Source organism: Phocoena sinus, chromosome 15 (assembly GCF_008692025.1).
Source record: "Phocoena sinus isolate mPhoSin1 chromosome 15, mPhoSin1.pri, whole genome shotgun sequence".
NCBI lineage: Eukaryota > Metazoa > Chordata > Mammalia > Artiodactyla > Phocoenidae > Phocoena > Phocoena sinus.
The window spans coordinates 50,949,419-50,975,329 of NC_045777.1; the positions used below are offsets into that span (position 1 = coordinate 50,949,419).

General features: G+C 49.0%; 2 protein-coding genes across 9 annotated transcripts in view; both read left to right on the top strand.

Moving 5' to 3' along the window:
• The first annotated feature begins 240 nt into the window (after positions 1–240).
• JPT2 (Jupiter microtubule associated homolog 2) lies at positions 241–16,965 on the top strand. 3 transcript variants are annotated; one of them, XM_032603912.1, is made up of 5 exons: positions 241–337; positions 5,202–5,341; positions 10,516–10,658; positions 13,394–13,439; positions 14,317–16,965. In XM_032603912.1, exons 1-5 carry the CDS (start codon positions 294–296, stop codon positions 14,496–14,498), a joined length of 555 nt encoding a protein of 184 aa, XP_032459803.1. In that variant the 5' UTR covers positions 241–293; the 3' UTR covers positions 14,499–16,965. The 3 variants fall into 3 exon arrangements, with proteins under 3 accessions (XP_032459803.1, XP_032459805.1, XP_032459804.1); XM_032603914.1 differs by having other exon boundaries at positions 241–312; XM_032603913.1 differs by having other exon boundaries at positions 266–396.
• A 2,906-nt stretch (positions 16,966–19,871) lies between these two features.
• Positions 19,872–25,911, top strand: part of MAPK8IP3 (mitogen-activated protein kinase 8 interacting protein 3) — a 47,466-nt gene continuing 41,426 nt past the window's right edge. For 2 of the 6 annotated variants that reach the window (XM_032603906.1, XM_032603908.1), the window contains exon 1: positions 19,877–20,456. In XM_032603906.1, the coding sequence (XP_032459797.1) occupies positions 20,139–20,456 (318 nt within the window). In that variant the 5' untranslated portion in view covers positions 19,877–20,138. Of the gene's footprint in view, positions 20,457–25,911 lie in introns of all 6 variants that reach the window. The other 4 variants (XM_032603905.1, XM_032603903.1, XM_032603904.1 and 1 more) reach the window with 4 other exon arrangements.

The following is a 25,911-nucleotide window of genomic DNA, read 5'->3' on the forward strand; positions in this document are numbered from 1 at the left end:
GGATAGTGCCCGACCCCGCCCACCTCGGGGGAGTGGGGAGGGACAGTCCCCCGCCGGCTTATTGGTGGCGCCCCGCGCCGTGAGCGGTACCTGTTCTCACCAATCGGCCGCGAGCGCGGCGCAGGCCTCACCAAGCTTCCGTCTCGTGGGGCGGAGTCCGACACCACGATAGGCTGATACAGCTTGACTGGTGTCGGCGGCGCCCAATAAGAGCGAGAAGGCGGGCCTCGGGTCGCGCGGGGCCGAGCGGGAAGGACGGCGAGGCGGCCGGGAGGCTCCGAGTGGCGGCCGACATGTTCCGGGCGCCGGAGAGTAAGGGAGGCCGGGCCGGCTCCAGGTGCGGCGCGGGCGCAGCCACGGTCACGTAGGATGCGCGGGGGCGGCGGGGCGGCCGCGGTGAGCTCACAGAGCCGGGCCTCCGGGGCCGGGTCGGGGAGGTAGGCGCTCCCGCGGGACCCGGAGGCCTGAGTGCGCCTCCCCGCGCGTCCGGTCCCAGCACGTGCCCCTTCATTGGCGAGCGCGCCGGAGATGCTGTCCGAGCCGTCTGCTGCGGGGGGGCGGGCGTGGCGGCGCTGCTGGGATTCTGGGGCCCTGCGGCGTGTGCGCGAGTGGATGGGCCTCGGGGCAAAGTCTCATCCCGGGATCCCTCAGCACTGCCGCAGCCCGGGAGCCAGGCGGCGCCCTCCCCCACTTTACTGACAAGGAAACAGGCGGGACAGCAAGTGATAGGAGTTTCGACTGGTTTTAAACACTCAGGAACACATAGCAGCGCGCTTGCTTTCTTTTTAGCTTGTAGAGCAATGGGTATTGGGAGTCACATAGAGTCGCCAGAGCTGGCAATGTCCTGCCGCTGGAGAAACCAGCTTGCGTTGTCCAGCTGGTTCTTCAGCTGCCTAAGAGTTTTCTTTATTGTGAGCCTTTTCTGTGACCCAGCCCCACAATAAAAGCAGAAGAGTGTGACGTCTGTTGAGGTAAACAGTACATAAAATTAAAGAATTGTTTCGAGTGATAAAATCCCTGTAAATTTGAGGGAGTTGGGTCAGTATTCAGTAAGACTCCTACCCAAATAATGAGTCCTTATCCCACTAACAGTGACTATTAATCATTCTCGTCTAGATCTGTGCTGATAATGGGGCCAGAAGTATATCCTGGAGTGCTCAGAATGAGTCAGGTTTCTGGTGCCTGAAAGCTGCTGTTCTGCACCACCCACACCAGCTGGGCAAGGGCTGCTTCCCAGCACTTTCTCCGTTGTGCCCACTAAGTACACTCTTTCTTTGTTTACACAGCCTGGCACTGGATGCCTAGCAAACATTGGTCCAGTTAGCGAATAAGCACTGTGAGGAACGCTGATGTGAGGCTGACTTCCAAGCTGTAGGAGACAGTGCAGAGCTGGTGCTCTAAACTGATACCCACATTTCTTTGGGGCATTAGTTTTTGGAGAGGATAAGGAGAAAATTCTTCCTTTTAGGATGTTGGAGAAGGAAAACCCATCTTAATTGGATGATCGATTGGAAGCTCCTGCTTGGGATCAGTTAGCAGCTTTGTCTTAGAGGAATTGACTAGCTCGACAGGCCTTTTTACTTAGCTGTGAAGGGAATCAAGTGGTGGCTGTAAGATTACTGGGCCAGGTTTTCCTCTCTTAAAACCCTACTTTTGTTTTCTTGCTGAAGGATTATCTGGTGTTAAAGGGATTTTGAACTATAAAAGCATTGTGCTTTAGCCATCATTAATCTGAGGTCTTTTAAGCTGCAGGATGTATATTTGTAAAGAATTTAATCTAGGTCTATTTTGCAGCTTCACTCCAAACCTGGCAGGTCCCCCATAGCTTTTCTGGGATACAGGAATAAGCTGTTGGAGGTGGGGTCACAAGCATGGGTCCTTCCAGGTGAGTGTCGATGTGGCCTCTGCTGTTTCTGTGGTCCACTTGAGCTGTGTGTATTTTCTTATCACGTGCCCCTTAGTTTCTGTTGTGTGCTTGGAATGTCTTCATTGAAATGTATCCAAAGGGTACTGAAAAAGGAAGCCATAACTGGGAGCATCCCCATGTAGTGAGGTCATCCCCAAGACGTCTGAGCTACTGGTATTCCCATCCCCCTCCTGTAATTAGGGTTGAAGTGATACCTGCACTTGATAGTGAGCCTGTGAGGGCCACCTTGAGCCATTGTTGGAGCTTCTGTTTTTATGGAAATGTCTATTTAACTCTCAGTCCGGTTTATTCGAGACCCAGCTTGTGTGATTTGCTTGACTGCTGCAAGGCTGTGTGACCCTAGTGCCACCCCATAGCTTTTGTGGTGGAGACGCTTGCCACCTCTTCCCAGGAAACTTGGCCATTGTGTACGATAATCTCTCTGCTACAACATTCTTGGGCACCACTTTCCTTCCCTTCTTTTCAAAGTAAAGTAAAATAAAATTCAGAAAAGTACACAAAATAATATAATAACATATTTCCACCACCCCAAATTAACATTTGGCAGTTTCAAATAAATATCGCTTACCTCCTGTGCTGCAGTGGTTCTCTTTCCTCATGGAGACCGCAGACACAATTTGAGCCTTACCTACTCCAGAGGTGTCTTTGGAGTTCCAGTGACACTCAGTGCCTCTGTGGCATCACTCATGTAGAACATGGAAACTGCCTCTGCACAGCTCTAGCCTTCCCAGAAAGCGGGGAGCTTCTCCAGGCCCAGGACTTGCTCTTGCTTGTCTTTCCATCCACAGGGTCTGGTGCAGGCCCACCCGTGGTAGGTGCTCAGGGAACGTGCAAGTTAGAGTGAAGCAAGCGGTGGAGGCCAGGGAGAGGCGTGTATCCAGGGATGTGGAATGTGAGAGGAGAGAGTGCTGGGGAGCCTACCCCACATCTGGTCTGACAATTTGAGGGTTTGAAAGAAAAGCTGTGTTGCAAGTAAGTCAGTAAAATAGGAATTTTAGTTCATGCCAGTATGAGACTTGATGTTCAGTTCAGTTCAGTTCTGAGGATGCCAGATCTCAGAGACCCAAGCCTGTTGGACCTGCTTGAAAATATGCCAAGAAAAATCAGGAATGTCATTGTGTTGGGGCTGTGAGATTTATAATGGGTGTGGGAGTCAGATGGCCTCGGGTGTCCCCCACCAGAGGGCCTGACGTGAGGTCTTACTAATGCCTTTCTAATTTAAGTCTGGTTAATGGTCATTTTTTTAAAAAAGGTTTTTTCCCTTAAACCGAGTAATTTTTTTCTTTATCAAATCCTTAAGGAGATGCTAACTGCTGGACAAGCATCCCTGGCCCCTTCCTTCAAACTGATGTGACCGAACCCATGTGGAAGCCTGGCCCACTGCGCACTCGGCTTGGGTGGCGGCTTGGGTGGTGGCGAGCAGCCTGCCTGCGGTCTCCGTCCCAGTGAGCAGGCACGCTGGTGGCCCTCGGAGCAGACGAGCACTTTCTGCTGTCCTGCTTTACAGCCAGAGAGCAGAAAACTCCGTTCCCTTTAAATTACAACGAATGATCAGCTCCCTTTCTAGCTCTGTTGAGGAAACAGCATGTTAAACATCCTATTCTTCTAGTGTCTGCATCGCTTTTGTGTGGCGAGCTCCGCAGTTTCACTTCTTTCTAAATGTCTGGGGTCATAGGCAGTCCTCTTGCTTAGGACTGGTGAAAGAGCAGGGGCCACTCAGCAGTTTAAAACTCTGCTTTAAAATACGTTTGAAAATCTAGGTGTCTTGGAACTTTCCTGGTGGTCCAGTGGTTAGGCCTCCACGCTTTCACTGCAGGCAGCACAGGTTCCATCCCTGGTGGGAGAGCTAAGATCCTGCAGTGTGGCCATAGGTTTCCTGTAAAGATGCATATGAATTCAGTGTTATGCTGCCCTGCTGAAGGAGACCGATGCTCTTGGGGTGTCAGGGAAGAGCTTTATGGAATTTTCTTAATTCTTCAGTTATTGCAATAAAAAGTGACTCAAGGTCCTGCTCATCCACTTCTGAAATACCCAGCCTCCAAGTGCATGGCAGATTCCCAAAGATCGAGACCACAGTAGATTCGGCTGGTGGTGACTGAGTGTAGGAATAGCACTGCTCTCTGTGGGTGTTTAATTAAAATCCACACTTGAAGGATGCCAGTGTGTGCTGGGGTGACACTCTGCACACGTGTTGATCTAAAGTGAACAGTGGTCCAGCTGGTGTGTTCTGATCTGTCTGATGTTTAACTTGTCGTTGGTGGTACCAGGCCTTGGGACTGGAAATCATCAGCCTGGTGTAGATTCCCAGGACTGACGTGGGTTAGTGGGGGTGGTGCTCCCCGTGGTCTGAGCTGACACTTTCCATTAGAAATATGAGCCACATAAGGAATTTTAAATTTTCTAGTAGCCACATTTTAAAAAATAAAAAGATTCAGGAAAAATTAAGTTTAATAGATATTATTCAACTTAATATGTACAAAACATTATTTCAACATGTGATCAATGTAAAAGATACAATTAAAGAGATATTTTGCTTTTTCTTCTTTGTGCTGAGTCTTCAAAGTCTGGTGTGTAATCTATACCTACAGCACATCAGAGCTCAGACCCCCATGTCCAAGTGCCCACTGGCCACAGTGGCCAGTGGTTGCCCTTTTGAGGACGCAGCTCTCTGGGTCAAGCTTACTCTGTGGGTAAGTGGTGCACTGCCCCGTCGTTTCTTTCTAGAGGATGTTGAGGATTATTAGGGTGTAGTCTGAGCTCTGCAGCCAGACTGCCTGGGTCTGAGTCCTGGCTCTGCTACTTCCTGTGTGGCCCTCTCTTTAGCTCACACTCATCTCTGTGAAAATCATGCCTGCCTTAGAGGGTGGCCGTGTCAGGTCCTTGGAATAGGAGCTAGCGTGTATAAATGCTGAGGGAGTGTGAGCTACAACACCCAGCACTATTGTCTGCTAATTAAAGTGACTATTAAATTCTACTGAACTGGCTCAGTTTGCCTGTTTTATGGAAACTTTAATTTTACTAATGAGAGGTCACAGGAGTAACTGCAGAGTATGCACATCTCTGGAGGTCTTGGCATAATCAAGATGTGCAGAGAAAACCTTTAAGGGAACTCAAGGGCAAGGAGGGAGGTTTGCCGGCTGGCCAACCGCCATGAGCTTGTCGTGCCACGGTGTGTGGTTTTCCCACAGATGTCTGCCCTGTCTGGCTGTGCCACAGTCTCTGGATGGTGGCGCCCCGGCCATCTGTCGGTCCCTCACACCCTGTCTGCTTGCAGGGCCATGAAGCCCCCGGGAGGAGAGCCGAGTGATTGTCCAGAAGAAGCCGCATCTCCACGCAGGCCCGACAGGATGGCATCTAATATTTTTGGATCAACTGAAGAACCTCAGAACATACCCAAAAGGACCAATCCCCCTGGTATGGGCTTTTGACTCCTTAACCCTTTGGCCTCTACCTGTTCTCTTTTGTGCTGCTCTTTTGATAAAATTTTCCCTTTCTTTATATTGATCCTTTCAGATATTTTCTGGTGCAGGTTATCCCCTGCCATCAGAGTCCTAGAGTGAAGGAAAGTTTTATCCTGACTTGTGCTTTGTGTCCTGAAGGTGGCTCGGTCATTTTGGAACTCCCCCTCATCTGTCACCAGATACTGGCTGCGTACAGGCACTGAGGGTACAAAGGCAGATGGTGGGGTTCTGGTTCCCACCACGGAGGCTCCCCAAATTGTCCCATGGACTCCTTGAGATTCTTGAAATTGCATACAAATTGGGCATTTAGAGTAGTTTTAATCAGATTGTTAGTGGGATTGAAACTAAAAAGGGTGGCTCAGCCTGGCACACATCTGTGTGGCTCCTCACTACTTACCCACCTTCTAATGGCTCCAGTGGAAGGGAATCTCAGAAGAGTGTTTCTCTTGGCTGATGGACGGTCCAGCTGAGCGACTGTACAGTGATAGTTACCTGAGGAGCTTTCCCCTGTCTGTATCTACGAGGGGAAGACAAGGTTTGTTCCATCCTTAAAGATCTGAGAGACCCAACACAGGAGTCAGAATTTCAGACAAATAACGAAATCAAGCAGCTGGGAGCTGGAACTGCTCCCTACCCCACCCCAATTCTGGGTACAAATATTGCTTGACAAACCTAGAGGACACACAAAGCAATAGATTCAAAAGCTAGTTTTTTGGTTGTTTGGTTGTTTTCAGTGGTTTGGGGTGGGGGTAAGGAGGGGTGAAGGTTAGTGGTATCTTTGGATTTAGTTATAGCAGAGAAGCAGGTGGTTCTTGCTGAGTAACATTCTCCCCTACCCAATTTGTGGGGGTGCAGGGCCAGGAGTGCTCAGCCCTGCTCATCCTTTGTACCAACGAGGTGATGTGGCAGATAGACTCAAGACTGGAGGCACTGGAGGTGGGTGCACCAGCAGCCGTGGCTCTGGCTCGGCACCATGCGCGGCTGCAGCTGTCTCTGGGGCTTCGGGTTCTCTAGACAGTGTGGCAGCGTGGGGCGGCGCTGCTTTGCCAGGCCTTCAGAATCTCATGCTCCCCCGCCCATCTCGTGCCCTGTGGGCAGCCTGGGCCCCTCCTGACTGGAGAGTTAGAAAACCCCTACGTTGTGCACAGTGACAAGGTATCATGACAGCGATGGGATGCCCTGTGCCAAAATGTCTGCTTCTCATGGTCCTGTTGTTTGGGGTTTGTTTTCTGTCCTGCCAAGTGCTCTGTGATGATAGTTGAGCATTTAACAAACGCCGGAGTCCCCCCTCTGCCTCCTCCTGTCACCCAAGAGCTCTTTCTAACTGATGAATGAATTACATTAAAAAAAAAAAGAGAGGAAGGAGGGAAGAAAGGAGAGAAGGAAGAAAATCACCTGTGATGAATTTCAAGGGCAGCCCAGAAGGGAACCTGCTGGTATGTCCAGACCCACAGACTCGACCCCGCAGACTCCGGGGAGGGCCTAATGGAGCATGTTCGGAGCAAGGGACTTGCCACTGGCCATCACTGGAAGTTAACCCAGGCTGGTCGGATGCCGTGTTTCATCTATTCTTCTGGTTTAGACCTCCTTCTGACAGTGGTGATTGATACAGGTGGGTCATTTGGTGTTTATCAGGGGCTGTGCTGGGTGCCGGTCTTCTCCACAGCTTGGGGGATAGGTGGCGTTACCCCCTTTACAGAGGAGGAAGCTGAGGCTTGGGGTTCACTGGCCTGCCTGAGTCCACAGCTTGCTGGGGTGGCAGAACTAGCCTTTGGATGCAGGTTTTCCTGACTCCAAAGCCCGTGCTCCCAACTTACCTCCTGAATATATCAATTGGGGTAAATTTCCTGAAATGGAATTGCTGGGTCAGTTTAAAATGATGGTTCTAGGGCTTCCCTGGTGGCGCAGTGGTTAAGAATCTGCCTGCCAGTGCAGGGGACACAGATTTGATCCCTGGCCCTGGAAGATCCCACATGCCGCAGAGCAACTAAGCCCATGTGTCACAACTACTGAGCCTGCGCTCTAGAGCCCGCGAGCCACAACTACTGAGCCCTCGTGCCACAACTACTAAAGCCTGCGCACCTAGAGCCCATACTCTACAACAAGAGAAGCCACCGCAATAAGAAGCCCGCGCACCGCAACGAAGAGTAGCCCCCGCTCACCGCAGCGAGAGAAAGCCCGCGTGCAGCAACGAAGACCCAACACAGCCAAAAATAAATAATCATAATATAAATAAATAAAATGCTGGTGCTTCCACTGGCCTTCAGACATGTGCTCCAGGATGTCTGTATCGCTTGCTCCCCATGCAAGGTGCTGTGCCTTGTGATTTGGTTCTTTAAAAAGTATATCTTGAATTTATTTTTCTTCAATTATGAGTGAATTGAGCATCTTTTCCACCTTCATAGCCAAATTCATCTTTCAGGTAAAATGTTGAATAATAGATGTGCAGTGTGTCTGTTATTTTACTTTTCATAAAATTCAAAAACAGAACTGTGTTGTTTAGGGTTGGACATATACATGGTAAAACTAGAAGAAGTTTGTAGTTTCCAGAATATTCGGACACAGAACCACACAGGTTTTTGGGAGTTGATAGCATTCTGTAAGACGCGTGATCGTCTGTGATCGTTACTTGGGTGTTTGCTTTATTTATATCTTAGGTACTTATCTGTGTCATGTTTCATAGTTTTTAAAATGTTTTTAAATGAGCAGTGCCTTTAACCAAAAACTTGAAATTGAGTTACTTTTATTTTTATCTTGCATTTTAAAATAAGCTGAATGCGATCTTAGAAAGAATTTACTTAAGCATGACCAGCAACAGCGTGGTAACAAGCAGCGAGGGGTGACCTCGGGCAGCAGCTTTTCTCCACTTTGTAGTCCAAACATTTCTGCTGACGACACCCTGTTTGTAACAGCAGCCCAGCAGCATGACTGGGAGCTTCCTCTCCACGCTCTGCTCTGCCCACTCCACGTGTCGACTCACTTATCTCACCAATGACCCCAGCCAGGTGCTGTCACACAGTTGGTTAGCGGCTGAGCAGGATCCCGCCAGGCACTGGGTCCTGACCCCGTGCTGTGCCGCCTACCCCAGCCCGAGGGCTGCGGGTCCCTGGGAGGCTGTGGCTGGGGCTGGAAGGCTTGTGATCGGCCTCAAACGACACGAATGTGTGCATCTTCCTGCAGTCAGTCCCACCCATTCTCTAAGCTTCTCCTGGCCCAGAAAAGCTTCCAGGGCCAGGTTCCCGTCCTTGTGGAGCTGTGCTTTGTGTCCCCCAGACAACCAACCGGCGTCCCGAAAGGCTGGTCAAGTCTGAGGGCTTGCGAGGGGACAAGCGCCCCATGGAGCCTCCTCCTCCTTGGAGCTCCGTGCTCCTCTCACGGTGCACTGTCCCCTGTTCTAACAGTATGGGTTATTACAGCCAAGAAGTGACTGTTTAAAATTGAATTTCCTGGAGACAGTCAGCAAAGATCACAACTATAAAAATGAATATGTTTAGCAGTCCTAAGCCCCTGCACCACAGCCACCCCATTTCCTGAGCAGACACATGGCCCCCAGAGGGGAGCACTTTGCAGGGAGGAAAGTGGAGTAACCAATGCCCTTTATTCACATACAGGTGGATAAGAATACCTTTCCTTTTACAGTAAGACGCTGTGTGCTGTCTAGATCGTTTTGTGCCTTTTTCACTGAACAGTATCCAAGGGAAGCTTCTTTAGCAAATGCTCACTGAGCATTTATGTCCCCAGTGTTGTCGTAAGCATTTGACACACAAGCGACAGTGAGTCACTGAATCCCCCCACAGCGCCATGAGGAAGGGCCTTGTACCACCGCTGTGAGGAAGGGTGAGGAATGTGGGGCGCGGAGGGGCCGAGCAACTTGTGTCTGGTCTCATAGCCATTTGTGGATGCACCTTCTTTCTTCTGTAAGATTATAAATCTTAGTGGGCGCTTGGTGGAAGGGAGGCGCTGGTTGCTGAGTGCAGAGGGGGATGGGCTGGCGGCATGTGCTAGCATCTTCCTGTTTAACGTCGGCATTTACTTCTCACGTCCATGCCTTAGCCATCAGCTTATAAGAACTTACATCTGAGGGCTTCCCTGGTGGTGCAGTGGTTGAGAGTCCGCCTGCCGATGCAGGGGACACGGGTTCGTGCCCCGGTCCGGGAAGATCCCACATGCTGCGGAGCGGCTAGGCCCGTGAACAATGGCTGCTGAGCCTGCGCATCCGCAGCCTGTGCTCCGCAATGGCAGAGACCACAACAGTGAGAGGCCTGCGTACCGCAAAAAAAAAAAAAAAAAAAAAAAAAAAGAACTTACATCTGAGATGCGTATTTTCATTGTAGCTCATCAAATCATTTCTATTTGGCAGCAAAGATGTTAAATGTCTGTAATTCAGTGACACATCTAGCTGTCACTGGAAGTTCCAGACAGATTGAGGTGAGGAGAGTAGTCATTCTCAGTAAATGTTGTTTTCCAGATTACAGGTTTGCCTTGAATAGGGCATGTTATTAATTCAGTTCTGTCTGTCTGACCTCAAAATTTAGCAGATGTTTGCTTTTTTTTTTTTTTGTGGTACGTGGGCCTCTCACTGCTGTGGCCTCTCCCGCTGCGGAGCACAGGCTCTGGACGCGCAGGCCCAGCGGCAGCGGCTCATGGGCCTAGCCGCTCTGCGGCATGTGGGATCTTCCCAGACCGGGGCACAAACCCATGTCCCCTGCATCGGCAGGTGGACTCTCAACCACTGCGCCACCAGGGAAGCCCCGGGTGTTTGCTTTTAATCTATGAAAGAACTTTTCATGGCTTTAACGTAGAAGATTCTTCAGCAGGAAAACATGAAAAGTTCAGGGTTAAGGAAATTCTAGAGGGGAAAATGATGTTTTATGCCATCTTACTATCTCACTCCTAGCGGCAAGCCCGGGACAGCTCAGTTCTCGTGAGGAAGGCCCCAGCTGGCCCCCAGAAAGGGGCTGGGTTTGACATGGGTCTTTAGGGATGCTTGTCAACCTGATCACCCCACCCTTGTTGGCCTGAATTCAGGACTGGCACTGCAGTGAGAGGAGGTCTCTGAAGTCACGAGTGTGGAGGGTGGGTGGGGTGGATGTTCCGGGTTGCTAACCATCCTGATTTTTTCTTCAGGGGGGAAAGGAAGTGGTATATTTGACGAATCCATGCCTGTGCAGACTCGACAGCGTCTGAACCCCCCTGGTGGGAAGACCAGTGACATTTTTGGCTCCCCAGTCGCTGCTACTTCACCCATGGCACACCCAAACAAACCCAAGGTATGGACTGCATACAGATAGCAGACATGATAGTAAGAAAAGCAAAACTTGAGCCAGGTACTCTTAAAAAGGCTCTGAGGCATGTGTGACATGTTATTAGGAAGAGACAAGATGGGTGACATTGCTTTTCCTGGCTGTAGTCATTGGTCACCGAGTTTCAGAGCTCTCCTGAGTCATCAGAGGAATGTATTCCAGCCTCGTGATGACTCGAGCCTTGGGGGTCGCTGGTGGTGGGGGCAGCCCACTGCAGGTAGGCCACTGCCGTTCTCTGCACATCATGGATGGATGCTGAGGATATTTATAATACTGAATGTAAAACAGGGGAGTTCACCTCATAAACATTCCACTATTTTTAGTGGTCATCAATCAATAAGTACAGTAACTGCATTGGATTAAAATTCACCAAATACTTAGAATTTATGGGTTCCTGATAATATTTTTTTTTTTGTGGTACACGGGCCTCTCACTGTTTTGGCCTCTCCTGTTGCGGAGCACAGGCTCCAGATGTGCAGGCTCAGCAGCCATGGCTCACGGGCCCAGCCACTCCACGGCATGTGGGATCTTCCCAGACTGGGGCACGAACCTGTGTCCCCTGCATCGGCAGGTGGACTCTCAACCACTGCGCCACCAGGGAAGCCCCGTGGACCATCTTTGAATTCTTACCAAAACAACCAAGCCTCAGTCAGACCAATCCTCATATCAATCAACACCACAACACCACAGGGGTTTAGTCAAGAGTAATACAATATATAGGAAACTACATGGAGTCAATAGGGGGAGATCTTAGTAATTTTTTAAAAGACTGAGGATTGCAATCCCTATCAAAGTTCCAACAGTGGTGTGGTTTGGTTTTTTGGTTTGTTTTTGTTTGTGGTGTTTGTTTGTTTTTTTTAAAAAATGGAAAGACCTATCCTAAAATTCATATGGAATCTCAAGGGACCCTGAATGGCCAAACAATCTTGAAAATGAAGTACAAGATTGGAGGGTCACACTTCCCAATTTCAAAGCTTACGACAAAACTACATGAATCAAAACAGCATGGTGCTGGCATGTAGACCAACAGAATAGAATTGAGAGCTGAGAAATAACTCACATCTGTGGTTCATTGATATTTCCACAAGAGTGCCAAGATCATTCGTGAGGGGAGAGCGGTCTCTCCAACAAATGGTGCTGGGAAATTGAATGTGCACATGAGAAGAATGAAGGTGGACCCTTACCTTACACCATGTACAAAAATGAACTCAAAATAAGGGACAGATATTATTCTTGGATTCGGCAGTGGTTTCTTAAATGTGACACCAAAAACAGGCAACAAAATTTAAATAAATAAGTTGAACTTCCTTAAAATTAAAAACTTTTGTGCATCAAAAGATACTATCAAGAGAATGAAAAGACAGCTCACAGAATGGGAGAAAGTATTTGCACATCACATATCTGACAAAGATTTGCTATCTAGCCAGAATATGTAAAGAACCCTTACAATTCAACAAAAAGACAACCACATTCAAAACTGGGCAGAGGCAAGGGGGAGGGATGGCATGGGAGTTTGGGGTTAGCAGATGCAAACTATTACATATAGAATGGATAAACAAGATCCTCCTACTGTATAGCACAGGGAACTATATTCAATATCCTGTGATAAACCATAATGGAAAAGAATATGAAAAAGAATGTATATGTATAACTGAATCACTGTGCTGTACAGCAGAAATTAACACGACATTGTAAATCAACTATACTTGAATAAAATAAATTTTTTTAAAATAAAAATTTCAGAACCAGAAAAAAGGAGGCAAAGCATTTGAATAGACGTTTCTCCAAAGAAGACACACAAATGGTCAATCAACATATGAAAAGATGCTGACCATCCTTAGTGGGGAAATGCCAATCAAAATCACAATGAGATACCACTTAACACCCGCTAGGATGGCTATTACCAAAAAAAACAGAAAATAAGAAATGGTGAGGGTGTGGAGAAATTGGAACCCTCATACACTGCTCTTGGGAATGTATAATGGTTCAGTCACTGTGGAAAACAGTTTGGCCGTTTCTGAAGAAGTTAAACATAGAATTTATCATATGATCCAGCAGTTTTACTGTTAGATATATACCCCCAATTGTGCAAACAAGAACTCAAACAGATACTTGTACACTTAATTTTAATAGCATTATTCACAATAACAAGAGTGGAAACAACCCAAGTGTCCATCGGCAGTTGAATGGGTGAACAGAATGTGCTGTGCTGTACACATGTGATGTTGTATTATTCAGCCCTAAAGAGGGATTAAGTTCTGACACACAGTGTAACACGGATGACTGTGAGAACATGTGCTGAGTTTAAACTTGACTACGTGTTAAGACATTTAAGGAGTCATTAATTTTTGCAGTTGCGAGAGAGTTTTTTAGGACATTTTAAAGAGCCACATCTTGAAATATTTATGGATAAATGAAATATGTGATTTGCTTTCAAATAATCCCACTAAGGGGTGGAGGGCTGGAAGTTGGGAGGCATGTGTGGCTGAGACCAGAATGGAGGCGAGCAAGCTGATGTCACTTGCTGTAGAGCAGGTTACCTGGGGGCTCACAGGGCTCTTCTCTCTGCTTTGTTTATGGTTAAAATTGTCCAAATATAAAGGTAAAAATAGACCCAGGTCATCCATGCTTTTCCCGTCATCTGCCTGCGCGAGGTTGGAGGTGTCCGAGTGGGGGATTGACCTGGGTTTGCCTCGTTACAGGACCACGTGTTCCTGTGTGAGGGAGAGGACACACTGGACCTTAGAGGTGAGCTTATTTTCTGTCCCTTCCCTGGGGCCCACGCTTTGCAGAGGCCGCTGGTGGGTGGGGAGGGAAAACCCGGTGCCCCTGCAGCCTGCTGGTGAAGACAGCAGAGTTGTGATTGCGGGAGGGTTTTGTGTTGGAAGGAGGCAGGGGAAATGGGCTCAGTTACTTCTGGTGACAGCATTCCCACTTTTCTGCACCTCCTGTCAGTGCTGGTCAGCCTGGGCCTAAGGCCAAGGCGTCCTCTTCTAGAAGCTCATCTCATGTAGTGAAGGGCAAGGGTCCAAAGCCTTCAATGAACTTGTGACCGAGGGCAGCACTTTCAGACCTGGCAGAAGAGAGGGCATGAAGGAGGGGAAGACGGGTGGGGGGGGTGTGTGGTGAGGAGGAGCAGTGTGGGGCTGTGGTAGGGGCGGGGCTCCCCCCGATGGATCTCTCCGCAGTGAGCCACCCCGCTCGTGGGCTTGGGTGTCAGGCCCAGTCAGTCCCCCATGGTCCTCTGAGCTGACTGCAGGCACTGATTTCTGTCTTCGGGTCACCATTTCCCTTTGTCAATTAGGAAGAGATGGAAATTCGTTCATTCAGAAAGTCCAGAGTAACCTTGCCTTGCCTTGCTGGGCCCCTCACTTAAGATGAGCTCACTTTGAGGACATTTCCTTTTCATACTTGAGGTGGGATGGAGGGGAGGGGAGTCCAGCAAGCAGTGTGGATATAACCCCTCAAGGATTTTTCCAAGCGTGTTTCAATACAAGCCTGGCTTCAGCCCAGCCCTGGGGCAGGCAGAACCTGCTCTGCTTTCACATTTCCCCGGATGGCATGCCCTTGCCCGTTGGGTGGCAGGCAGCCTCTAACAGGACGCTGTGCTGACTTTGTCCCGCAGCCACAGCCAGCGCCTCCCCCAGACAAGAGCCGGGTGAGCCAGGTGGCCCGAGAGAAGCAGCCCGCGCCCAGGAGCCTGCGCCCACCGTTGACAGCCATGAGCCCAGGCTGGGCCCGAGGCCTCGCTCCCACAACAAAGTCCTGAACCCTCCTGGAGGCAAGTCCAGCATCTCCTTCTACTAAGATGCTGCTGCGTCCCCCATAGCCAGACAAGAAACTCGAGAGATAGGATTTCAAAATTATAGTTTCTTTAGCCTGAAGAAGCGGGGTGGGGAGAGGGTCTGTTGGGTGGACACCTGAAGCTGCTGCTCCGGCTCCACTGCCATCACGAGAAGCCGGAGACCTCGCCTCCCAGAAACCAAGGGAGGAAACGTGATCCCTGGTGTGAGAGGAGCTCTGGGGTGGGTGGGCAGGGAGGTGGTGCCAGGCAGGTGCGCCTGAGGTGTGGGGTCTTCACGTCCTTGGTGTGTTGGCTAATTGGGTATCTAGGAGTCACTAACACAGTAGCAGAGTTTAAAGCCTTTGAGAGAAATCCAGAAACCACGTGTCCGTTACTGTGGGATAGAAGAGCAAGACACGCTGAAACCCTAGTGGGGTGGGGAGGGTGGGTATCTGGATAGACCCCTCAGATCCTGATGCTGTTTACCCTTCATGGACACAGTCTCTGTTTCTGGGACTTCGGCCCCAGTGTTTTTCACTTCAGTTCCACAGATTTTCTTGAAACATCTTCATTGCTTTTCCTCAGCAGCTGTCAACAAAAAACCAAAATGTTGTTCTCAGTCTGATGCTTTATGGAAAGATTTTGTACCCTGATCTCCCAAGGTGCCCCGCTTCTGCCCTCTCAATCCTTGGCCAGATCTTAAGTAGAAATCTCTCCCTTTCATCCACGAGAGACTGGTTTTGGGCTCTTTACAGGCAGTTTTGCTTGTGAATTGTTCCTTTTTTCCTCATCAGCCTTAAGTCTAGGCCTTTGCTCCTCACCAATGATGTGGACAGTTCCCTTCACCAGCAACACTTCCTATCTACAAGGCCACTAACTTCTATAGGACTTTGAAACTACCCAGATAGATCCAGGTAATGGGATTGTTTAATTCCTTCATGTGTCTTCATTTATATTCCTGCTGACAGTGGGAAGAAGAGATGCTTGAGAACCGTGGGTTCTTAGGTTTGGATTCTGTCATAATAGCTCAAGACCTGTTCTCAAGTACCAGCTTTACATCAGTAACTGTTGACTCTGGTCTGTTTCTGACACCTTTCTAGAAAAAAGTCTGTTGCTCAGGTACACCAAAGAGGAAGGAAAGTGTTCTTAGGCCACCCTTTATAAAGCTTTGCAGAACCTCTGGATCATATTCACAGTTTCCAGACGAGTCTTAGAGACCTTAGGCCAAGAGATTAAATAGTTTGCCAGTAAAGTCTCAACTGGCCCATTCCATGGTATTTGCCAGCAAAGATAATGGGCTGGCAAGAATTGTGGTGCTGTAATCTGTCAGGTGGAAGTTTCTCCCATTGAGCCTCTAAAGGGCTACCATGTCGGTTCCTGTACTGCAGTCACGTGGGACCAACAGTCTGGGTTGGAGCTACTGGTACAAGTGCCTACAAAGCTAATGCAGGTGCTAAAAATGTCTTCATCGTTAAAATGTAGTCACACTTCTAGTGGCCTGGACGCTCAAGTGCCTACAGGAGCTCCCTGCCAAGCTCCACATCCTTCACGGGCGCTGGGGGGGTTCACACGGTGCTTTGCCAAGCAAAGACACTTTGCTTTTCTGTCCCCCTGCTGACTTTGGAGCCAAGAAACACTGATTCTTTGTGACTCTCAAGTGCTTCCTATCTCCTCCATCCTTCAGATGGTCATTTATAGGAAAGTTGTCTGGAATTCATTTTTTTCCACATTAAAAAATGTCATAAATGGTGGTTAGCTTTTAAGCTCAAACACTAACTTGTTTAACTTACAATAAGATGTTCCAAAGGTAGAAATGAACTGCTATTTATAACTTTTTTTTTTTTAATATACAAGAAAATGATTTGTGAATTCCAAATTGGATTGCCAAGAAGACCCTGACATGCTGCTGGCCCTCGGGGCTTCAGTCTCACCGTCAGTTACATGAGGGGAAGAGCTTTCTAGATCTGTCCCCTGGCAGGGACTTCCGGAGCAGAGCTGGGGTTAGAGGCCTGGGGGAAGGAGGAAAACAACCAGAGCAGAGCCTCTGGGCAGCAGTGACCACATCACCTTATTTTTGTTCCCATCTTCCCTCTTCCTTTCCCTCCTTGGGGCCGTGGGCATGGATTTAGAGAGCCCCGAGCAGTCTGGTCACTGGGAGTAGCAGCAGAAAAGTTTTTGCTCGTTTGAACCTGATGGGGGAGGCCACTTGCATTTGGAAAATGCTCTGTACATTGGGGACTGCCTGTATTTGGAAGCTTCATTAATTCTTAGAATCCTTTTCTCAACCTCCAAACTGCACTGAGAAATTACTCATCTGTATTTTTATTAAGCCTTAAAACTTTATGTGCATTTGGTGCCAACTTTTTGTAAAGCTGTATCAAAAACAACAAACCTGTGCTCACATCTCGATGTAACTTTGGGAGGAGCATTCTGTTATTTTTACAAGGCAGGAGTGGGTGTAGCCGTTGAATTAAACTTAGCAGTCACGTACTCAGAGTCTTTGCCTATTGGTTGTGTGCACAGTGTGTGTGCATGCGGGTGGTTGGGTGGACATGTTCACGTGTTTCCTCCCCGTCCATTCTCCAGAGTGCCTGAACTCTGCTCCTTCCCTTACAGCTTTTCATTGGTTGATGGGGTTTGCCTTTTTTTTTTTAAACTAGAAGATGCCAAAGTTAATCTTCTCAAAGTTTATGGATTTAAGGTTTTTTCATTTGAAAACCAAAGACTTGGCTTTGAATAGAATGGACAGGAATATGGCAGTGTTCTTTTAGTTTACGTAAATTGAAGGTAATAATTCTTTTTTCACTTAACACCACTTGTTTTCCTGAAGAATTTGCCTCTGAGTTGACTTTGAAACTTCCACGAAAGCCTGACAGTGAGTAGATGAAGTGCTGAGCTATTAGAATCTGCCTATAGATTCAGGTCCTGTAGAGAAAGCATAGATTTTTCTTCTTTCTTATATATTAGCTATTTTCATATGTCCTACAAGCAAACTTAATATCTTTATGTGTGTTAAGTGGACTCAGGGTGATGGAGCTTCTCAGACTGCCTGCCTGGAGAGCTCCACTAGAGGAGGCTTCCTTCTAGAAGACTGCTGCATCAGGGCCAACTAACTGGACAGCACTTCAGAAGGAAACCCAGCATGGGTGACCTGACACTGTCTTCACTTGTTCATCTGAGAGCATGTTTCCAGAACTGGGCTAGGTACTGGCACCAGTACATCACCTATTTGTAGCAGCTCCTCCAGCTGCAGGCAAGCACTGAGGTTTTGGAGTGTCACAGCCTGTTTGTCTCCAGAGGTCAGGCAGTGGCTGAGTCAGAGGAGCAAGGTGGGCTCCCCTGCATTATGGTGAAGAAGTGGAAGACATCTAAGGGTTCCCTCTTCAGGTCCTGTGCCTTGTCCAGAAATACATGGCTCTTTGGACAGAGCGTAACTTGTTCTAACATCTTTGTGAGTTGAACCCTGCAAGGATGTCTACACCTCCTCCTATATTATCCCGTTTGTTTCTTCTGAACTCGTTATATTCTTAATCCTTAGCGTTCTTGGAGCTCATGAATGAAATCTTCCTGTTCTGTGTGTGACTACAAAGTGCTATCTAAACTTGAACTTAGGAAGAAATGAGAGGGACATTACAGGGACCTAGGTGAGTTTTTAGCAGGCATTAGGGGTGGATACTTCGAAGTTAAAGTATTGATAGAACTTTTGAAACCTGTGTGCCCAAATTACATTTTAGGGTCTTGTAATGAGAAAGAAAAAAAGTTGAATAGCGAATTATGTTTACAAATTGTAAAGGAAGCAAGTTCTAATTCAGTTAGCTTGAGCTCTCACGAGTATACTCGTGTTCTTCCGTAAGCATCAAGAATTATCCAGCATATCATTTTGTTAAAACTCCTTTTTCTTTAACCAGTTTCAAGTAACAAATCTGCCCATACATGTTAGTGGTAAAAACTAATAAAGTTGATGACAAGTCAGTTGGCCTCTGACTGTGGTAGTGGTGGCTGGCTTACTGTATTTGCTATTTTAGGAACTGAAAAGGGGCCATATTTCTTGGAAAGGCTTAGAGCAGAAGTCAGAAACATTCCCCAAAACATTCACCAGCTTTCTCTGTAACTTGCTTACCAGAAGAAATTATACATTTCATGTTTGTCCTGGCTTATTTTGATAATATAAAACAAGTCTATATTGCATGCTTACTATTTGCTAGAGATTGTACTAAGCCTCTTTTGTGATCTTCATAGCACTCCTAGTAGGTTGGTAATTGTTTTAGGCTCAGTTTTACAGTTAGCTAGGATCAAAACCCAGGCAGTCTGAATGTGAGACTGAAACCTCAGATCGTTTCTTAGTGGGGTGGGTGAGCATCCATACAGCACAGTATATTGCAAGGGGAAAATTGTGCAACAGTATTTAGGGCATCACCTGCAGGAACGTTCATTGGTGCAATCAGGTTAGGATGAACTCCCCTTGAAGCATCGCATCAGGTAAAAGGCAGGGGTAAGAGCATTTCTGTTAACACTAAGCTGTCACTCATGGGTTTATGATCAGGATTCATGCCACCTGTGTGGCCCCCAAAGCTGAAAGTGTCAGTCTTAGATTCATGGTGTCCTCAAGGAGAAAGAAAATGCAAATCAACTGGCTAAAAGTGGAAGAAATAAGGGCCTATCAAAACTGGTAGAATATAAGTAAGTCAAACAGGACAAATGGAAATTAAAAATATAACTGTTGAGGGACTTCCTTAGCGGTCCGGTGGTTAGGACTCTGCGCTTCCACTGCAGGGGGTGCAGGTTCCATCCCTGGTCAGGGAACTAAGATCCCACATGCCCGGCGAGAGGCCAAAAAAAAAAAAAGCTGAAATAAAAAACTCAGCGTAGAGGTTAGACTACACATAGCTGAAGTGAAACTGGGAAATTTGAAGAAGTTACGCAACATCAGGACACAGAAGTGGACCAAGTGAGAGTTTGTTACTGGATTTTAGGATGAGACGGGCAACTTGCATTTAATTGGAATCCCAGGAGGGACCATGGAAAGCACAGCCGCTCTGAAGGGAGCTCTGAGTACCTACTGTGTAGGAGTACATACTGTTGTGCAGTGAGGCTACAAAGGCAAGTCACATTTAACCAGGTCAGCATCGCGGTCAACTCCGGAAGGGAGGGAGGGGCGCACAAAGATAACGGCCATTTCTTTGGAGGGTAGGGTGGGCACACGGACGCTCGCTTAAGTCTAAACCGTACAAAGTCATTTGTATATACTTAGGACATAACGCTGTCACTTTGTAGAAGTCCACGCCTGCGTCGTGGGAGCTGGCAGACAGCTTCTCTGACGAGCCTGACCGGAAGCGCTCTCAGCCCCGCTCGGCCGAGCTTCTGGCGCGGGGACTGGCTTCCTCCTACGTTAGGACCCCTGCGACCTCTAGCGGCGTGACGCCGCGGGGCTCCGACTGGACGGGCGGGACCGCCCCCGCTGTCTAGGGGGCGGGACTTCCGGGCGGCGGGACTTCCGGGCGCTGAGCGACGGGCGCAGCATCAGCATCAGTATCAGCTGGCGGCGGCTGAGGCGACAGCGGCTGCGGCGCAGGCAACGGGCCGCGGCCTGCGGACTACGGGCAGCCAGAGCGGGCGGGCGCGCCGGCGGACAGCAGGCCGCGCTGGCGGCGGCGGTGGCCGCGATGATGGAGATCCAGATGGACGAGGGCGGCGGCGTGGTCGTGTACCAGGACGACTACTGCTCTGGCTCAGTGATGTCGGAGCGGGTGTCGGGCCTGGCGGGCTCTATCTACCGCGAGTTCGAGCGCCTCATCCACTGCTACGACGAGGAGGTCGTCAAGGAGCTGATGCCACTCGTGGTCAACGTGCTCGAGAATCTGGACTCGGTGCTCAGCGAGAACCAGGAGCACGAGGTGGAGCTGGAGCTGCTGCGCGAGGACAACGAGCAGCTGCTCACCCAGTACGAGCGGGAGAAGGCGCTGCGCAAGCAGGCCGAGGAGGTGCGTGGGCCGGGAGGCGCCGGGGCCCCTCCCGGGGACCCCAGTCCTTCCCGGCCCGGGGACCCCGCCCTTAGCCCCCGCCCTGCCCGGGCCCCAGCTCACGCCCCGCCCATCCCACCAACGCCCCCGACGCCGAGCCCGGCCCAGGGGCTGATGCCTGGCTCCCCCATCTTCCTGGCCTGCTGCTCCAGCCAGGAACCCTAGCCCTGAACCACCTGGCGTCACTGGGGGACCTTGCATCCTAAACTGCCTCAGGTCTCCGTCTCCCCTCCATACCCACTTCTCATTGCAGACGCCAGTTCTTTTTGCTTTTGTGTTTTTCCGCAAACGTGTCCTAGACCCCAGTTACAACTTCTGGTTGCTGCAATTTTAATTTTAATTTTAAACCCTTCCAGAAAGGGGATTTCTGATCTTCTTATGGTTCTGCAGCCAGAAGAGGTGTTGTCAGATCTTTGCCTTATCCCTAATCCAATGTTTTGATGGTCTGTGACATGGGTGAATTTGGTGATTGAGGTAATCACATTACCAAAGCCACAGTTAGGCTGTTCCTCTGGCACCAGGTGAAAGACTCCAGGTTTCCGGAGGTGATTTCTTTGCCCTGTGGTTCCCTCCGTTGGGAATATTGTTAACTTATGTGGAAAATGCTGAGAAATTCCACTGTGGCTTCTGAGGAGTTAAAAGTAGAATTTTGAAGTATTTGATCGTGTTTTAGGATACCTCCATAACCTGGAAATCACTTATTTGTGAACCAGTTAGAAGAACCATGCATTGCAGGGAATACCACTTACCTTCATTCATTCACTATGAAATATTTAGCCCTGTTGTCAGACCCAGGTGGATTCAGGGGACCTGGGTTCTCATTCCTGCCTTGCCTTTGTGACCTTGTCCATGTCGCCTGCCCCCCTCTGGATTTTGATTTTCCTTCAGTCATATGAGTCAGTTGCCCTAGATGATCTCTAAGCCCTGACATTCTGTTGTTCCAGGCATTAGGTGATGGCTTTTTGGTTTATGAATGGGAAGTTTCTTATTAAATGAGCTAAATTCCTTTTTAACTAATTTGGATTAACACATTCTTGATTTTAGTATTGAAATGGAAGACTGTTTCAGTATTTTGGCTTTTTCTTAAGCTAGGACAGTTTATGTCCTCCTAGTTTGGTTTAAAGTGTGTTTATAAAAATTAAGAGTGCCTTGTATCGTTCCTACTTAACGGTGGTTTATGTTGATCTTGGGTTTTTTCATTCATCTGTCAAGAGGCTCTTGCCTATTGATTGGGGTGCCAGGCTCCACCAAAACTGATTTAGAGCTCTCAACTTAAGGGAGATGTAAGAGCTCGTAGGATTTTAGAGTTCAGAGTGGCCATAGGCATTTACTAGGGAAAGAACTGGCCCCAAGAAGGAGTGGGGGTGGACCAAGGTCACATGCTCTAGAAGAACCAGGCCAAGACGCAGTCTACCCTGACCCCTGGAGTGGGCTCTTCGTTCCACTGCTGTGGGAGGTCAGAGAGCGTACCCCCAGAAGACAAGCTCTGGGGCTCCCCTCACTGGCCGTGGGGCAGTGGCTGCCTCTCTCATGCTGGGCAGCACCTCCCACTTCTCTGACTGCTCTCAGCGGCCATTTGATGCCTAACTGAGGTTTTGAGTAGGTTTGTTTTCTTTCACTATGTACCTATGTGGTCAATATAGTGGAAGAGAAGGAACTAAAAGGAGAAAGATGGACAACCTTAAGGCTAAGAATCATAACCATCTACCTTAAAAATTTGCTCTGCGTGGATGAAGCCCCTGCTCTGCTCTGCATGGTTCAAGTGCAGCCGCAAGCGAGTGTGGTTCTGGCCTCCCACTTAGGCCCTGGACTAAGAGCTGAGGGTGTGCATGTGGTATGGAAGACAGTGCCCTGGAGGCCGAGACCCATCCTTGCCCCAGCTATTAAGAGATGCTGAACAGAGAGCCACAGAGTGAACAAAACGCTTGGCTGGCCGGCATAGAGGCTGTGATTTGATGCTAATAGTATGCCCTTGGAGAGACCTCATGTGATGTTACAACCAAGAAAAGGGCCAAAATCTGTAACCATTTTGGCATTCTAGCTCATTTACTAAATCCAGTAGACATTCATTTTCAGTTTTGTGGAAAAGACCAGTGTACACTGTGGCCTGGCTTCTTTTTCCACACAGGGCATGAGATCCTAGATGTGTGTCTGATAACACGGGAGGCTGAACAGCATGGGCTGCAGGCGTGTGCGTGATGCAGAGTAGCTTCTGCCTCCCCGGCCACTCTGCTCAAGAAGGCTTAGTCAGAGCTGAGTAACCTGAGCCGCCTGCAGCCTTCCTAGCACACAGAATCTGCAGATTTAAAAAGAAAGAGCCTTGAGCAGAGCAAACACCTCTGCCCGCTACATCTTGCCTGTAATAACCGCAGTGAGAGATTGCGAGTCTGTTCTGGTCCCAGGGTGACTCTCTCGACGGGAGTGACGGTAGCTAGAGGTGGTGGGGTCCAGGGAGGGGGGCCAGGCCCCAGAGTTTGCAGATGCTTGAGTGTCAGCCTCGCCTTTGGGAGCTGCACACCCTGTGACCAGTCTCCCCCTCTCTGGCCCCACTGGCCGCTTCGGTAAAGTGCGTGGGTTGCCAGACGTGGCAAGTTTCTTTCATGTCAAGTGCCAAGTCCCGTGATTGGCTGTTGTTTACCTGGAGAATTGCAACAAGGCAGATCTACCCAAGCCAGGGAAGAGCACCTTGATGGGGCAGCCTCGGGTGGCAAGTGTGGGGCATCTCAGTCTCTGACTGTGCGGGTTTTATGCTTGTCATCGAGACCAGTGAGTCCCGCTCAGACTTGCAGAGCTAAATGGATGTTGCTGGCATCTAAAACCTCTACAGAGACCTTAAAAATGCTGAAACTGTATCCAATACAAAGTTTTGAAAACCCACTGAGTCCTTTCCCATTAGAAAAGAAGGCTGGAAATGGGCATTTGACCAGGATGGCCAGGAGCGAGTGGGCGCCCCTGGGCAGTGCTGCCCACCGTGGCCCCCAGGGAGGAGGGAGCAGAGGACTCCATTCACTCCAGTCCTGAGCAGCAAAGAGCCTTCCTCGCAGGGATCAAGTATTAGGCTTACAGGAGGAAAAACAGTGTTTGAGAGACAAGGTGTGAGTTTAGTAGCCATCATTCACCTTAAAGTCTTCTTGGCCCTAAGGAAACTACTGGTAACATCCCCCACTCATCACAAGCAACTCAAGTGGACGTTCTGTCCATGAGACATGGCTGTGGGTATTTGCTGATACCTCAGTGTCTGGTGCTGTGTAAGGAAAGCATCCAACTGGAAAGTTTTACCCAAAACTGTGTTTTTCTAGTTGTACAAAAGTAATGCATTTTGTAGAAGAATATTTGGACAGGATGAAGCTGGAGGGGGCAGAAGCCATCATTCTACTCTATAGAGATGATCATTTGGCATTTTTTATAAGTGAATTAATATATTGAATCAGAAGTTTTTCTTCTTGTATCCCATATTACAAATAGTAAATTCACCCCAGCTTAGACAAAGTATGCAATTTCTTCTGCTGCCGTGTTGTCGTATTAAAAGACAGGTTTTTGTTTTGTTTTGTTTCGTTTTGGGTTTTTTTGGCCGTGCCACACTCAGCATGTGGGATCCCAGTTCCCTGACCAGGGATCGAACCTGTGTCCACTGTGGTGGAAGCGTGGAGTCCTAATCGCTGGACCACCAGGGAAGTCCCAGGACAGTTTTTTTCAATTGTTAACTTTTTTTAGATGAAGCCATTAAGATTTGGTGCCCAGAGCTTCCTTTCCTCGTTGCCGCTAAATACTGGTCCATTATAGCTCTCTTACTAGAGTCACCAGGAGTACAACAGACTCTCCCTAAAAAATGGGAACAAATAGGCACAGGAGAGGGCTTGCCTGGTGGTGCAGTGGTTAAGAATCCACCTGCCAATGCAGAGAACATAGGTTCAAGCCCTGGTCAGGGAAGATCCCACATGCCGTGGAGCAGCTAAGCCCATGCACCACAACTACTGAGCCCGCGTGCCGCAATTACTGAAGCCCGCGCACCTAGAGTCCCTGCTCTGCAACAAGAGAAGCCACTGCCATGAGAAGCCAGCACACTGCACTGAAGAGTAGCCCCCACTCGCCGCAACTAGAGAAAGCCCGCGCTCAGCAACAAAGAACCAATGCAGCCAAAATTAAATAAAAGTAAATTAAATTTAAACAAACAAATAGGCACAGGAGAGCAGAGAGAGGCGCTTTCCAGCCAGAGAGACCAGAACATGCGGAATAAGCCCCACCGCCCTGCCAGGCTCACCCAGCGGGAACCCTTGGAACCCTCAAAGTCCTGTGGTGGCCGTTAGGCAGCGGGGCAGGGACTGGGGCAAGTTAGTTCTCCCAAAACTAGAATTTCTAAGTTAAATTTTAAATCTGTCTTTTTTTAAAGTTTGTGTTTTGGAATAATTTATAGAAAAATATAGAAATAATTTATGGACAATCTCACCCAGATTCCCCAAGGTGAACATTTTTCCACATTACTCTTCTCTCTCCATCTCCCTCCCTCCCTCCTGCTCTGCTAAGACCTGAGGGCTCCTGCAAGTCCTATGGTGTCCTCAGTTCCCGATCCTCACTTTGTGCTTTTTACAACCTTGATGATGTGATATCACAGGCCAGTTATCTTGCAGGATGTCCCTTAGTTTGGCTTTTGTGTGACCTCATGGCCAGTTGCAGGATAGAAGCTGGGGAGGGGCACTCGTGTGGGGGGCAGGGTCCCTTTTCCCAAGGGTGGTCAGCAGCCAGATGGCTCATGTTCCAGGCTTTTGCTCTGTTGAAAGTCAGGGCCCCAGGGGTCATCCTCACAACCTCCCATGTCCAGTGACTCACTAAGTCCTGGCCATTCTTTTGTCTTGATTTTTTTTTTTTTGTACTTTTTGTGCTTTTTTATCTCCTTTGCTACCATCCTGGCTCAAGTCACCACTGTCACGCTGCTCCCCCAGCCACTTTCTCCCCCTCCCAACCCTTCTCCTGTGGCATGAACTGGTCCGCAGGCACGTCCCATCTCCCACTCTCTCTTGTTCGGTAATTCAGTCAACCAAGCATCGTGAGGGCCAGGCTTGCTGCCGGGGATGGGTCTGTGCTGCCCTGATGCAGGTGCTCGGATGGGGAGGTCCTGCCACACTGTCAGATGGTGAGAAAATGGCAACGTGGGATGGAGAGCGAAGGGTATGGATGGGGACAGAGGAAGGGACGCTCCCAGGAGGAGACCGCCTTCTCCTGGGGTCCCCAGCACCCGCCCCCCCCCGCCCCGCATGCCCTGTCCCCTGCCCTTCCATTTCCTTCTGCCCCCTCTGCATGTGCTTTTGCTGCGTACACCTGACTCCCTTGCGTTCTAGCACCGTGACATTCAGATGTGGGTGCTCAAGTGAGTCCCTGTCACCCCAGAGTCCCCACGTGGGGGCTCTTTCCTGGTTAG